At 42.8% G+C, this 15,662-nt stretch overlaps 1 protein-coding gene across 4 annotated transcripts in view; it reads right to left on the bottom strand.

Annotated features, from left to right (window-relative positions):
* Nucleotides 1-5,871: 5,871 nt before the first annotated feature.
* The window catches only part of kdr (kinase insert domain receptor (a type III receptor tyrosine kinase)), a 96,966-nt gene continuing 87,175 nt past the window's right edge, over nt 5,872-15,662 (bottom strand). For all 4 annotated transcript variants that reach the window (XM_068035180.1, XM_068035211.1, XM_068035189.1 and 1 more), the window contains 3 exons: nt 15,468-15,561; nt 14,566-14,651; nt 5,872-8,768 (listed from right to left, as the gene is read on the bottom strand). In XM_068035180.1, coding sequence (XP_067891281.1) covers nt 8,570-8,768; nt 14,566-14,651; nt 15,468-15,561 — 379 coding nt within the window. In that variant the 3' untranslated portion in view covers nt 5,872-8,569. The remainder of the gene's footprint in view (nt 8,769-14,565; nt 14,652-15,467; nt 15,562-15,662) is intronic.

The following is a 15,662-nucleotide window of genomic DNA, read 5'->3' as shown; positions in this document are numbered from 1 at the left end:
CAAATGGATTCTGTCCTTGCCCCTTCAAAGACATCCTCCCTTTCTAGCACTGCAATGTCTTCCCTAATCAGTACTGCCACCTCACCTCCCTTTTTTCCTTCCCTATCTTTTCTGAACACTTTATATCTTTATATATTAAGCACCCAGTCCTCACCATTTTTAAGCCACGTTTTTGCTATTGCCTCTACATCATATTCCCACAGTGCTATTTGTGCTTGTAGATCACTAACCTTATTCACCACACTTTGTGCATTTACACACATGCATTGTAATCCTGTCTTTGTGTCATAGTCCTTCTCTCTCTACTCCCATGTAATATGGAACTATTCCCTTCTCTAGTACTGTCTAACACTCTCACTCTGACCCCACCTCATATTTTGCTATTTCTGACTCTATTGCTATCTGTCTCTTTCAATTCTCTGTGCACCTTGGTGCTTCTCTCTTGTATTACCTCCTGGTTCCCACACCCCTGCCAAGTTGGTTTAAACATTCCCCAATAGCACCAGAAAATCGTCCCACAAGGAAATTTGTCCCAGCTCTGTTCAGGTGCACCCCATCCGGCCTGTACAGGTCCCACCTTCTCCAGAAATGGTTCTAGTATCCCAGGAATCTAAAGCCCTCCCTCCTGCACCATCCTTCCAGCCACGTAATCAACTGCACTATCCTCCTATCTCTATACTCATTTGCACGTGGTACTGGAAGTAATACAGAGATTACTATTTTTGAGGTCCTGCTTGCTCACTTCTTATCTACATCACTAAATTCTTTCTGCAGGACCGCATGTCGTTGGTACCAATGTGGATCACGACTCGTGGCTGTTCACCCTCTCCCTTCAGGGTGCTCTGCAGCCATTCACTGGCATCCTTGACCCTGGCACCAGGAAGGCAACATGTCATCCTAGATTCACGTTTGCAGCCGTAGAAATGCCTGTCTATTTCCCTAACTATTGAATTGTTAATGGAAGTGTATTGGGAGATTGTAAATGTACTGAAGTCTACAGGGAGTAGTGCAGCAAGTGGCGAAGGGCTTGGTTCTGACTTCAAGGGTTCTGCTCAGACCACTTGCTCCCAGTCATGGGTGCAGTAGTTTCTATCCACCATGGCCTGCAGCATGACAGAGAGAATAAGCAGAGGTGACAAAGTGGAGGACAAGCTGCTCAAAAAGGGAGAAGGAGGACAAGGGCTCTCAGTAGGAGGCCATATCCAGCTAGTGTCTTCAGGGAGCATTTCTCCTATCTCAGCCTCAGCAAGGAACAGTATGCACGATGTTTCTGCTTCACTAAGGACATGTTCGCTGAAATATGCCACCTTTTGCATCTGGAAATGCAGACTCTTTTTTATTCATTCGTTCATGGGGTGTCGGTGTCGCTGGCTAGGCCAGCATTTGCTACCCATTCCTAATTGCCCTTGAGAAGCTGGTGGTGAGCTGCCTTCTTGAGCCACTTCAATCCTTGGGGTGTAGCTACACTCACAGTGCTGTTAGGAAGGGAGTTCCAGGATTTTAACCCAGCGACAGTGAAGGGCGGTGATATAGTTCCAAGACAGGATGGTGTACGGCTTGGAAGGGAACTTGCAGGTGGTGGTGTTCCCATGCATTTTCTGCCCTTGTCCTTCTAGGTGGGAGAGGTTTGGAAGGTGCTGTCGAAGGAGCCTTGGTGTGTTGTTGCAGTGCATCTTAGAGATGGTACACACTGCTACCACCGTGCGTCAGTGGTGAAGGGAGCGAATGGTGGATGGGGTGGATGGGGTGCCAATCAAGTGGGCTGCTTTGTCCTGGATGGTGTCGAGCTTCTTGAGTGTTGATGGAGCTGCACCCATCCAGGCAAGTGGAGAGTATTCCATCACACTCCTGACTTGTGCCTTGTAGATGGTGGACAGGCATTGGGGAGACAGGAGGTGAGTTACTCGCTGCACAATTCACAGCCTCTGACCTGCTCTTGTAGCCACAGCACTTTTGTGGCTGGTCTAGTTCAGTTTCTGGTCAATGGTGACCCCCAGGATGTTGCTAGTGGAGGATTCAGCAATGGTAATGCCATTGAACGTCAAGGAGAGATGGTTAGATTCCCCATTATTTGAGATGGTCATTGCCTGGCACTTATGTGGCACAAATGTTACTTGCCAATATCAGCCCAAGCCTGGATATTGTCCAGGTCTTTCTGCATATGGACATGGGCTGCTTCAGTGTCTGAGGTGTCGCGAATGATGCTGAACATTGTGAAATCAGCAGCAAACATCCCCACTTCTGACCTTATGATGGAGGGAAGGTCATTGATGAAGCAGCTGAAGATGGTTGGGCCTAGGATACTACCCTGAGGAACTCCTGCAGTGATGTCCTGGAACTGAGATGATTGACCTCCAACAACCACAACCATCTTCCTTTGTGCTAGCTATGATTCCAACCAGCGGAGAGTTTTCCCCCTGATACCCATTGACTTCACTTTTGCTAAGGCTCCTTGATGCCATACTCAGTCAAATGCTGCCTTAATGTCAAGGACAGTAACTCTGACCTCACCTCTGAAGTTCAACTCTTTTGTCCATGTTTGGCTGTAGTGAGGTCAGGAGCTGAGTGGCCCTGGTGGAACCCAAACTGAGTGTCACTGAGCAGGTTATTGCTGAGCAACTGCTGCTTGATAGCACTGTCGATGATCCCTTCCACCACATTGCTGATGATCAAGAGTAAACTGACAGGGCGGTAATTAGCCGGGTTGGATTTGTCCTGCTTTTTGTGCACAGGACATACCTGGGCAATTTTCCACATTACCGGGTAGATGTCAGTGTTGTAGTTGTAATGGCACAGCTTTGCTTGGGGTGTGGCTAGTTCTGGAGCACAAGTCTTCAGTACTATTGCCGGAATGTTGTCAGGGCCCCTAGCCTTTGCAGTATCTAATGCCTTCAGCCGTTTCCTGATATCACACGGAATGAATCGGATTGGCTGAAAACTGGCATCTGTGATGGTGGGGACCTCGGGAGGAGGCGGAGCTGGATCATTCATTCGGGACTTCTGGCTGAAGAGGGATGCAAATGCTTCAGCCTTGTCTTTTGCACTGATGTGCTGGGCTCCCCCATCATAGAAGATGGGGATGTTTGTGGAGCCTCCTCCTCTTGTTAGTTGTTTAATTGTCCACCATCACTCACAACTGGATGTGGCAGGACTGCAGAGCATAGATATGATCTGTTGGTTGTGGCATCGCTTAGCCCTGTTCATCCCATGATGCTTCTGCTGATTGGCATGCAAGTAGTCCTGTGTTGTAGCTTCACAAGGCTGACACCTCATTTTTAGGTATGCCTGGTGCCCTCCTGTACCCTTCATTGAACCAGGGTTGGTTGCCCAGCTTGATAGTAATGGTTGAGCGGGGGATATGCTGGGCTATGTAGTTATAGATTGTGGTTGAATACTATTCTGCTGCTGCTGATAAGACAACAGCGCCTCACAGATGCCCAGTTTTAAGTTTCTAGATCTGTTTGAAATCTATCCCATTTAGCATGGTGGTAGTGCCACACAACACGATAATCGGTACCCTCAGTGTGAAGACAGGACTTTGTCTCCACAAGGACTGTGTGGTGATCACTGCTACCAGTACTGCCATGGATTGATGTTCTGTGACGGGTAGATTGGTGAGGATGAGGTCAAGTAAGTTTTTCCATCTTGTTGGTTCCCTCACCACCTGCCACAGACCCAGTCTAGCAGCTATGTCCTTTAGGACTCGACCAGCTCAGTAAGTAGTGGTGCTACCGAGCCACTCTTGGTGATGGACATTGAAGTCCCCCACCCAGAGTATATTTTGTGCCCTTGCCACCCTCAGTGCTTCTTCCAGTTGGTGTTCAACATGGAAAAGCACTGATTCATCAGCCAAGCAGGGGATGCAGCAGGTGGTAATCAGCAGGAGGTTTCTTTGCCCATGTTTGACCTGATGCCATGAAAACTCATGGGGTCCGGAGACAATGTTGAGGACTCCCAGGGCAACTCCTCCCGACTGTATACCACTGTGCTGCCACCTCTGATGGGTCTTCCCTGTTGGTGGGACGGGTCATACCAAGGGATGGTGATGGTGGTGTCTAGGACATTGTCTGCAAGGTCATATTCCGCAATTATGACTATGTCAGGCTGTTGCTTGACTAGTCTGTGGACAGCTCTCCCAATTTTGGCACAAGCCCCCAGATGTTAGCAATGAGGACTTTGCAGGGTTGACAGGGCTGGTTTTGCCGTTGTTGTTTCCAGTGCCTAGGTCGAAGCAGTTTGATACAACTGGGTGGCTTGCTAGGCCATTTCAGAGGGCACTTAAGAGTCAACCACATTGCTGGGGGTCTGGAGTCACATGTAGGTCAGACCAGGGAAGGATGGCAGATTTCCTTCCCTAAAGGACATTAGTGAACCAGATGGGTTTTTACAACAATCAACAGTGGTTTCATGATCACCCCTAGTCTACCTTTTAATTCCAGATTTATTACACCATCTGCCGTGGTGTAATTCGAACCCATGTCCCCAGAGCATTAGTCTGGGGCTCTGGGTTACTAGTTTAGTGAAATTACCACTACGGCAACCCCTCCCCACCTCACGCAGCAAAGCGAGGATGGAATTGCCAGGTATTGCAAAGGTGACTGTGACCATGAATTTTTTTTCATTGGGCTCCTTCCAGATTGGAGGGGGTGATATTTCCAACATCTCTCAGTTTGAAATCCACTGTTGCATCAGGGTGGTCAATGAGGCTCTGTATGCAAAGAGAGCTAAATACATTTCATTCTCTCTTGTTAAACAGAAGCTGGAGGAACGAGCACATGGATAGCTGGTTTCTCCATGGTGCAGGATGTCATTGTCTGCACACATGTTGCTTTGGGTGCCGCATGTAAATTTGAAGTTGGATTGCAACAGGAATGGGTTTCATTTCCTCAATGTCCAGCTGGTGTGTGACCAAGTACTCAGTGCATCATGCAGGTTACTGCCCAATATCCTGGCAGTCGACCAGCTGGCTGATGACTCTGGTGTGCAACCTCGTGGGCAGCATACATGTAATGAGAGCCTTGCTGCCACAGAAAATGTAATCGTGCAAACCAACGGGGTTCGTAAGCAGCAGTTCCGTTGCCAGGAGCATTCTGGAGTAGCCCTGCAGTACTTGGCAGAGTATGTGTCATGATTTGTCATGGTCTGCTGAATTCTGCACAGCCTTACCATCCTGAGGGCACAGCCCTTGTCACCAGGCATACACCAAGCAGCTGAGGAAGACAAAGAAAAGGATGAGAAGGAAGAGGAGGAGGAGGAAGGGAGATTGCAACCAACACATTCCCTTTCTGGCTAGGCTGTCCCTGATTGACTCATCTAACTGTGGTACCAGTGAATGCAAACCCAATTCCCCATTCACCAATAGTACCACTCCTTATAACAAGTGACCAATCTGCTATCACCCATTTTGCAGCTCCTGCCAAAAGTTGAATTCCTTTTTTCCCTTTAAGTGGAATAGAAACTGTTTAATGATGAATGAGGAATGAAGTTTTGATGATTGTCATTACTGCTTTGATGTCAAGTTTTTGGTAGTCTGAAGGTTACTTCAAAAGGAGACAGCTTGCATTATAATAATGTAGAATACTTCTGAAACTCATTTCAAATATGCAAAGCATCTATGCAAGATAAATTGATGGACATTTAGGTGAATCATTATAAATTCCTTTGAAGCTCTATAAAATATCCATTCCCATGGTAGGTAAAAGGGCAGAATTTCCAGTTTGGCAGCTTGGGCTGTCCAGTCTCTGAGAATATTTAGAATGTATGCAAGGTTAATTTCTTTAACATAAAACCAAAAGCCAAAAAGCATGAAGAAGAACGTAACCACAAAATAATTCAAATATATGAAAAATGTTTAATAAAAAAATTTACGGAAGTGAATCTTTTCCACATTAGTTCCCGAGAACTCTAAAACAAAACATATATGAACAATTTTCTAAAAATTCAACACGCATTCATTAATGAGATTTGAGTTGCATTTAGTTTGAAACTTTGAACAGTTTTGTGAAGATTAAATTTACAGTTTTAAACCAAGGCTAAGTTCAATAAATTATCATGGACCAGAAATGTGTTGGTAATAAATGGGACAAATAAACACTGTGGAGTGGAGGGGTGGGGGGGGAGGGGGGGGAGGGAGGGTGCAGGGGAGGGGGGAATGTGGGTGTTGGTTGGTGCTGTGGTGGCAGTTTGGATGTATCATTGCCAGGCGGAAAACTGATGATTGTGAATCAGCTTCCCATCATGCACCAGGTCCAATTTGCCATTTACATTGACGTCAATTCACATTGTCTGACTGGGACATGTGACAGACCACTTTCTATATGATTACATTCCTTCAACTAAAGGAATGAAAATTATTCATTAAATGTCGGATAGTTTGATGACAATGTTTTTGAGGTAAAACATTTCAGTGTTTTGTTCCTCATAGATTGAGTTTAATCCTTAAACATTTGTTTTCTGCCTAGCCAAATCATCCAAGGTGGGCACAGATTTCAGGTGATTGGTAGAAGGATTAGAGGGGAAATGAGGAAAAACTTTCTCACCCAGAGGGTGGTGGGTGTTCTGGAATTCACTGCCCAGATTGGTGGTGGAGGCAGAAACCCTCAACTCATTTAAAAGGTACCTGGATTTGCTGCTGAAGTACTGTAACCTGCGCCTATGGACCATGTGCTGGTACGTGGGATTAGATTGGGCGGCTAGTTTTTTCAGCCGGTGCAGATACGATGGGCTGAATGGCCTTTTTCTGTGCCGTAACTTTTCTATGGTTCTACCTCATCTATGGTTTGGTTTAATACAATTTGTTGGGACACCCTCATGGAAACCAAATTGTTTTATATTTTAAAAAATGAATTGGATAAGATGCAATTCCCCCATTAAAACACATTGATGCCTACTGCATTGGCACTTTTAGAAGATGCGTATCTTTCATTATCTCATCTGTCTGATAATGGAATAGCTTGTCCTGCAACCTTCTGTAAGCATGTGTGAGAATTCCAGGTACTAAGTCAATTGGTTGCAAAAATGTCAGTGCGTTCAGATCAATAATCAACACATTAAGATTAACATTAGAAGAAGTAAATCCTTCCCTTATCTATATGTTCCACCTAGAAGTCCATTGTCCGACATCAGAAAAGACTATCTGGGAGAAGGGTAGAGAAAATGGCATAATTAATTGTTTGGTGCTCGCTGAATTTAAAAGTCTGTCCAAAAAGCAAGTTTACGATAACATATCAATTTAATTTGCTTCAACATTACCAAATTTCTCTACTATAGAACATGGATTTTCTATAAGATTATTATTGACAAACTGAATACAAATCTAAAAAAATGTCAAAACATAATATACGTATTGTACAATAGCATTAATTGCCTTAAGCAGATGTTAATTCATCTGTAATACTGCATGTCTTTTGAAATATTTCACTTTTGGAAGACAAAAGACAGAGAACCAGAGAACTAAAATGAATAGCTGCTCGAATACTCTCTTTATATAAAGTAATTTTGTAATAAAAAATCTTTCATTTATGAAATAATACATTGATCACTTTGGGGCCTTTTCCATGGTGATTGTGCAAACCATAATGAAGGCTCTCACTATTCACATTCAAAAGTAGTAAAAGAGTAGGTTTTGATCAATATATATTATACACAGCACAATCCAATCTGTTTTCACTTCTAGTTAGATGCTTATATATGTTTAGTTGGCAGCATTTTATTTTGATTGTCACTCAATGAAAAGAGTGTATGTACCACCAGATGAACCTTTCATGGTTTTCCTATTTAATAAATCCAATGTTCCTTCAAACATAGCAGTAAAGAACGTGTACGGTATACAGCATGCTCATTCAATGAAAACCTTATTATCTGTGTTCAATATATTACATTTATTTGTGAATCTGCAGACATTCAACACTCAGGTGCTATAAATAGGTGCCTATCTATACTTCCTCTCTCTCTCTCTTTGCACGCACTCAAATGTCTAACTGGAAAGCTATCCATCAAGCAGGGATGAAATATGGCACTATGGGATTTATACATTCAGACAGTTTCGTTGTCTATTACGAACCCAACCTTAGTTACAAGGTAACATTCAATTGTGCAGTGTTTCATTCAACAGAAGCATCTCCTCAGCCTAGAATTGCTTGAAGTTAATAGGCAACTTGATGCAATGCCGTATTGTGATGTGATGTTGGCCACCAACATAATAGTCAATGTTTGCCACATTTTCCAGAGAGCAATTCTGACAGCCTTGTTTATTCCTTGTGTTTTGTGTGATGGAATTTATTTATTGGACAACCAAGGCTGAACTTACAAGAGCAGAACAGACTGGAGTTAGCTTGGCCTGATGAATTGCTCAAGCTAAATAATAGATATAGTATTGGCTGCAAGTTTACTTCACTGACCTTATCTGCTATATAAAGATACCTAGTGTCAATATTAATAGTAGTTCTATTTTTTAGAACAAAGTTCATATTTTGACAATATTTTAGATAACATATGCGGTAACTTTATTCAATTAAGGCTTAGGTGAATTTGCTACAAGATGGCATCCTCTGAGATTTGTATTGAATTCTTAAACAGGTGGCGCACTATATCGAATCACAAGGTTGTAATCAGCTGGTAAGGTGCAGTAATTTTCCTTTGTTTTTGCTTCTTCATTGCTGTAAGGAGCTGTGTCAGTGTCATCAGAATGGTATCCTGACTGGTAGCCACTCGTCTGGTTGGAGACATCAGATGTCACAGATTCATTACTTTTGCTAGGAATTAAAGCACTGTAGAAAAAGAGAAAACATATGTTACAATTTATGTACATCATTTAGAAATATTGTTGACACAAAAATACAATTGAAGATGTTTGGGGTAGCATTTTCTCCTTTTATTTCTATGAGTTTGTTGTGAACCCAGACGAAACTGATTGGATGGAAATCTCCTCTATCTGTTGACCATAGAGTAATTAATGAAGAGGCTTAGGTGAATCTCAACCCACTATCCAATGTGTGTGTGCCTAAGTGCAAAGCGACATTTAACTTGTCGCAACATGCAGAAATTCCACTGCAGGTGCATAGGTGTTATTATTGCATTTGGTCCTGCATAATTTCTCTTTCTGAAACACAGTGGAGACTCCCTGGCTTTTTTTGAGATTTTTTGGTTTCCCCTCATTTTACTGGCATTCACAGTGCATGACGCAAATTGAACTGGGACCATGGTGGCTGGGAACCCCTGAATTTCTGTTGGCTGCAAATTGTCCAATTCTGCTTCTGCTGTATATTGTGCTGTAGGACATGTGCCTGCCAGTCCCCTAGGAGGTGGAAAGACAGCCCCTATTTATCATAGAGGCCTGGAGGTCATGCTAAGGGTGGTGATGTCAAAACGGCTTGCCATTTCTGGATGTGAGGGTCACTATCCTTGGCATGCTGTGATCAGCATTGCCTGGGCAGAGGTTGCTGAACAAATAGATGCAGTTTATGTGATATGCTCTTTATACAGGGTGCCTTGGATAGGCACAAAGCCAAGGAAACCTCCTAAAATCCAGGGACACCTGCCTCTACTCCTCTTCACCTTCCATCTCACTTAAGGGCAAGGGGAAAATCCTAAAGGTGTTCCTATGATTTCTGCAGGACACTGGTGCCTAGCTCAGGCAGACTGCCTTAAATGGCGTATGGAGCGAAACTTAAATTCAAACCAAAAAATGGCAACAAGTTAAAGATCCAGTCCAAAGAAACGATGAGAGAACAAAAACGGAATACAAAGCAAAAAAAAGCCCCAAAACAAAAACTGTTGAATCACTCCGAAACATTAGACAGAACAGTTTTAAGAGTACTTCCAGTGGCTATATGCATGCAGGAGTATGCAGCGCTCAAGGCTTGACAACTGCACAGTGTGACATTCACCAAAGCTATGACACATCTGAATTTTGGGGGCAGCAACACGTCCAGGAATGAAAGAAAATTAATGCCTCAATAAGGCTCGCAGGCCTCCTGCACAACTGGCACAGAATCATAGAATGTTTACAGCACAGAATGAGCCCATTCAGCCTGTCATGTCCGTGCTGACTCTCTGCAAGAGCAACTCACCTAGTCCCATTCCCCTGCCTATCCCCCACAGCCCTGCCAATATTTTCTCTTCAGGTAATTATCCAATTCTCTATTGAAGACCTCAATTGAACCTGCCTCCACCACACTCTCAAGCAGTACATTTCCAGATCCTACCACTCACTGCGTAAAAAGATTTCCTCATGCCGCTGTTGCTTCTTTTGCTAATCGCCTTAAATCGGTGTCCTCTGATTCTGGATCCTTCCACCAATGAGAACAGTTTCTCCCTCTTTCTGTCCAGACCCCTCATGATTTTGAACACCTCTATCAAATCTCCTCTTAATTTTCTCTTCGCCAAGAAGATCAACCCCAGCTTCTCCAACCTATCCACCTAACTGAAGCTTCATCATCCCTGGAACCATTCACGTGATTTTTTTCTGTACCCTTTCTAATGCCTCAAATTCTTCCCAAAATGTGGCACCCAGAACTGGATACAATACACCAGTTGTGGCCAAACCAGTGTTTTAATTTCCTTCTTTTTGTACTCTGTGCTCCTACTTATAAAGCCCAGGATCCCATATGCTTTATTAATCGCTTTCTCAAGCTGCCCTGTCACATGCCCCCAAGGTTCCTCTGCTCTTGCATCCCCTTTATATTTGTAGCCTTTAATTTATATTGCCTTTACTTGTTCTTCCACCAAAATGAATCATTTCACATTTCTCTACATTAAATTTCATCTGCCACGTGTCCGCCCATTCCAACAGCCTATGTCCTCGGTGGTGTGTAGATAAGGTAAGGCTTTTTCTATTTCTTTTTTTTTCGTGTGATTGGTAAGAACTTTTCGTTCCTTTTTCATTTATCTAGGTTAAGACTAAGTTAATTTTAAGATTAAAAATGGCAGGAGATCTCAGACCCGTGTTATGTCTTGCTCAATGTGGGAGCTCAGGGACACGGCTGATGACCCTGACTCCTTCACGTGCTGGAAGTGTGTCCAGCTGCAGCTCTTGTTAGACCGCATGACGGCTCTGGAGCTGCGGATGGACTCACTTTGGAGCATCCGCGATGCTGAGGAGGTCGTGGATAGCACGTTTAGCGAATTGGTCACACCGCAGATTAGGATTGCTGAGGGAGAAAGGAAATGGGTGACCAAAAGGCAGAGAAAGAGCAGGAGGGAGGGCATCAGATTTCTGAGACATTGGGACTTGTTCTGGGGCAGGTGGGACCTGTACAAGATGGATGGGTTGCATCTTAGCAGGACTGGGACAAATCTCCTCGCAGGGAGATTTGCTAGTGCTGTTGGGGAGGGTTTAAACTAAATTGTCAGGGGGATGGAAACCTGAGAGGGAGTTCAGATTGGAGGGAAGCAAAACTGGTAACATGTAGGGGTTGGGAACCGGGAGCAAGTATCAGAGAGGAATGCCAAGGTGCACAGAATACTGGGGGAGATAGATAGCACAAGAGTAGGGAATAATTAGTTAAAGGTGGGGTCAGAATAAGGAAGTGTGGTTAATAAGACTGGTGAGGTACTGGCACAGATTGCCATGTGGATATATGATGTTGTGGCTATAGCAGAGACCTGGCTCAAAGAAGGGCAGGACCGGTGTCAAATATTCCTGGGTACAAGGTGTTGACGAAAGATAGGAAAGGGAAAAAATGGGGAGGGGTGGCGATATTGATTAAGGAGAGCAATGGACAGAATCAATTTGGCTAAAGCTAAGGAACAAAAAAGGTGCTCAGTGTTGTCTATAGGCCACCAGCTAGTGGGAAGGAGGTGGAGGAACAAATTTACAAGGAAATTACAGAGAGATGCAAAAATTATAGAGTTGTTATAATGGGGGACTTTAATTATCCACACATAGACTGGGATAATAGTAGTGTAAAGGACAATGAAGGGCAAGAGTTCCTAGAGTGTGTTCAAGAAGATTTTCTACAACAGTATGTTGCTAGTCCAACAAGAAAGGAGGCACTGCTAGACCTGGTTCTTGGGAATGAGGTGGGTCAGGTGGATCAAGTATCTGTAGGAGAGCATTTAGGGGATAGTGATCATTGTATCATAAGGTTTAGGCTGACTATGGAAAAGGACAAAGAACAATCCAGGGTAAGAATAATTAACTGGGAGAAGGCCAACTTCAATTGGGTAAGAATGGTGCTGGGGGTGAATAAATTGGAGTCAAAAACTGGCAGAAGAACCGATAGATGAACAATGGGCTATCTTGAAAGAAGAGATAGTTCAGGCACAGTCGAGGTATGTTCTCTCGAAGGGGAAAAGTAGGACAAACAAATCCAGAGCTCCCTGGATGAGAAAAGAGGTAGAGATTAAGATAAAGAAGTAAAAGTGTGCTTATGACAGATGCCAGGTAGAAAATACTATTGAGAACCAGGCTGAATATAGAAGGTCCAGAGGGAAAGTGAAAAAGCAAATAAGAGAAGAAAAGAGAGAGCATGAAAAGAGACTGGCAGCTAACATTAAAGGAAATCTCAAAGTTTTCTATAGGCATACAAACAGTAAAAGGGTGGTAAAAGGAGGAGTGGGGCTGATTAGGGACCAGAAAGGGGATTTACACATGGAGGCAGAGGGCATAGCTGAGGTATTAAATGAATACTTTTCGTCTGTCTTTACCAAGGAAGGAGATAAGTCAGACACTAGAGGGGTTTAAAATTGATAAAGAGGAAGTATTAGATAGACTGTCTGTACTGAAAGTGGATAAAACACCAGGACCAGATGAAATGCATCCAAGGATACTGAGGGAAGTGAAGATAGAAATCGCGTAGGGGCTGGCCATAATTTTTCAGTCTTCCTTAGACTCTGGGGTGGTGCCAGAGGACTGGAGAATTGTAAACGTTACATCCTTGTTCAAAAAATGGTGTAAAGATAAGCCCAGCAATTACAGACCAGTCAGTTTAACTTTGGTAGTGGGAAAACTTCTAGAAAAATAATTCAGGACAAAATCAATCGTCACATGGACAAATGCAAGTTAATTAAGAAAAGTCAGCATGGATTTCTTAAGGGAAAATCATGTTTAACTAACTTGCTAGAGTTTTTTGAGGAGGTAACAGAGAGGGTTGATGAGGGCAATGCAGTTGATGTGCTGTACATGGACTTGAATGGGACCCTACGTATCTAGGTTCTGGCTTAGTTTCCAGCCTGTCCAGCATATTCCGATCTGTTGTGACAGCAGTATGTCAGAACAGGCACAGAAGAAAATTATCTCCCAGAAATTTCCATAACCATTTATGAGTAGAATCAGGAATAAGTTTCAGACACTAACTATCAGCATGCTGATATTAACAAGATTTTGGTCCCAATCCATTAGAGTGATCCAGTGGAATACAGGGGTGAAATTGGTCTTTTGGCAATAGCACAAAATTGGCCATAGCCAATCGGTAGCACATTTTACATCCCATGGAAAAGAAAATCCGGTGGATGAAGCACAAGTAACCAATTCATCAAGACCAATTTTACCTCCATTGATCTTAAAGCCAATCATTAAGCCCTTCAATATGTATGGAAAATTGCATTAGTAAAGGCCTGCCTGCTTTTTCTAGGAATTTCTTCTAGCTGCTTGGAGAGAAATCTTGATCTGGCAAACAGATGGAATTTTCCATCATTTGGTAACAAATAGCTTTGTGCTAAAGCCTTTCTGGCTCCTCTGAGATACAGCAGAATAACATTGTGCTGTTTTAATATCTTAGGAATTAAAAGTCCATTTGATACCAACCAACAAAAGATGATATTGACTCCAAGCACAGCACATTCTAATTCCATTGGGAAGTATATCAGATATTAAAGATTTTTGGCTCATCAAAAAACAATTTCCTTAACATAAAACTAAAGCTGCCAAAATAAATCACATTTTTCAGTTTACTCCATTACTCTAAACTCCATTATTCGTAATAATTGAATAATTTAAAGAAGTGTTGTTATCCTCCCACAGGGAAATATTACAAAAGGACAATGCAGCCAAACTACTGAAGGAAGACACCCAGGAATGAAACTATAGAACAGCTTCTTGTTAGGGCTGGAGGTGTGCCTGAAATTTCACAATGTTGGGGAGAGGGTACATCTTGCAAAATTTATCAATGTCTCCCTAAAATCAATGGCGCTCATTGATGAGTTTCACAGGGGTTGCAGAACTTTATGTGCTCCACATAACAAACCAGCCTGTGAAAAACACTGCTTTTGTAATGCATAATATAAAATTACATGCTTAGCCTGCCAAAAGTTCGCCTCAGATAGAAAGATAAGTATGTTTGCAATCTCTCCTTGAGCTGTCAGGAGGCATCTGTGCTTCCTATGATTGCATCATCAGCCAGTGCTTAAAGCACTTTTGAGGGTCGAAATTACTGTTGGTGATACTAGCAGACGGACACTCACTCTGGAAAAGAAAATTTGGTGAGGGGTCAAACCAGCTGATGATTCGCATTATTCTCTTGACAAAGTGATGCATGGTTTTAATGACTATCTTCTCGCTCCCCAAAGAAAACTTTTTCTTATGAAGACAATTACCATAAACAACCATGTATAATGAAGGCTTACCTAAATGCCAAAGTCTGACTCTGCCTTGTTTCCAGTGTTTGAAGTTCCTCTGATGCAAGTATCATGCCACTGTCAGTCTGGTTATCCTAGTCAGGGAAAAATACTCAGTGAAGACAAGTAAACTCTTCATAAGGAAGCATGGAATGAGAAAGAGGCAATTATCTCACCAAGTCTGCTCCTTCCACAGGCCATGTGCACCATACCCTATTATGGACTCTACTCATTTGATCTCCTGAGAGAAAACTTTATATAAAATGCATCCTGACTCCCATAGGCAGCTGAGCAAACCCACAAAATATTCCTACACACTGATATGGCTGGTATTAAATCCTAACTTACTATCCTACAAATATCAAGCCAGTATCCACTCCCCATTCTCCATTCCTTCCCTTCATAGCTCAAGACCCAGTGTATCCTCTTGAGTATTTGATTTTATCAGTGCATAATGCATTGTTCCTGCAGCCACCAATCCATGTTTGAAACTGATATTTATCTACCTGCTTTTCTAAGTAATTAATTGATTCAACCTCAATTTCTTTTTCTGGAAGTCTTTTCCACACCCACATATGCTGTACTCTGCAATACTTCCCCCAACCTCTAGCCTCTCTTTTTTTTGTTCTCATGATGTGGGCAACACTGGCAGAGCTTCATTTATTGCCCATCCCTAGTTGCCCTGAGAAGATGATGGTGGGCGTTCTCCTTGAACTGCTGCCATCCTGGTGCTAACAGAGATCTCACAATGGTAATAGGCTTATTAATTTTGAACCTGTTCCCTCCATTTCTGTGTTCATAGCTCTAACTCAAATTGCCTCGATTTATCTTAACACCAGTATGAAATAAAAAAGAATGCAAATCTGTGGTTTCTACTTGGAAAAGACTTAATTTTATATATCTATATGTACCTCTTGCACAACAATAGCTGTTTGCTCCACTGGTACTTCATCAAATGTTTTAACACTCGCAGGCCTGCTTCGTTTTTTACTGCCATTCAGGTATCTAGAAAAAGAAACAAGACAGACCATGGTACACAGTGCTAAAAACACATGCTTCAAAATCTAAAAAGGATTTATTTTGTAATTGGCACGTTGTAGCAATGT

This window comes from Heterodontus francisci, chromosome 1 (genome assembly GCF_036365525.1).
Source record: "Heterodontus francisci isolate sHetFra1 chromosome 1, sHetFra1.hap1, whole genome shotgun sequence".
NCBI classification, from domain to species: Eukaryota; Metazoa; Chordata; class Chondrichthyes; order Heterodontiformes; family Heterodontidae; genus Heterodontus; species Heterodontus francisci.
The sequence above is the reverse complement of the archived record's forward strand: the minus strand, read 5'-3'. Positions and strand labels throughout refer to the sequence as shown.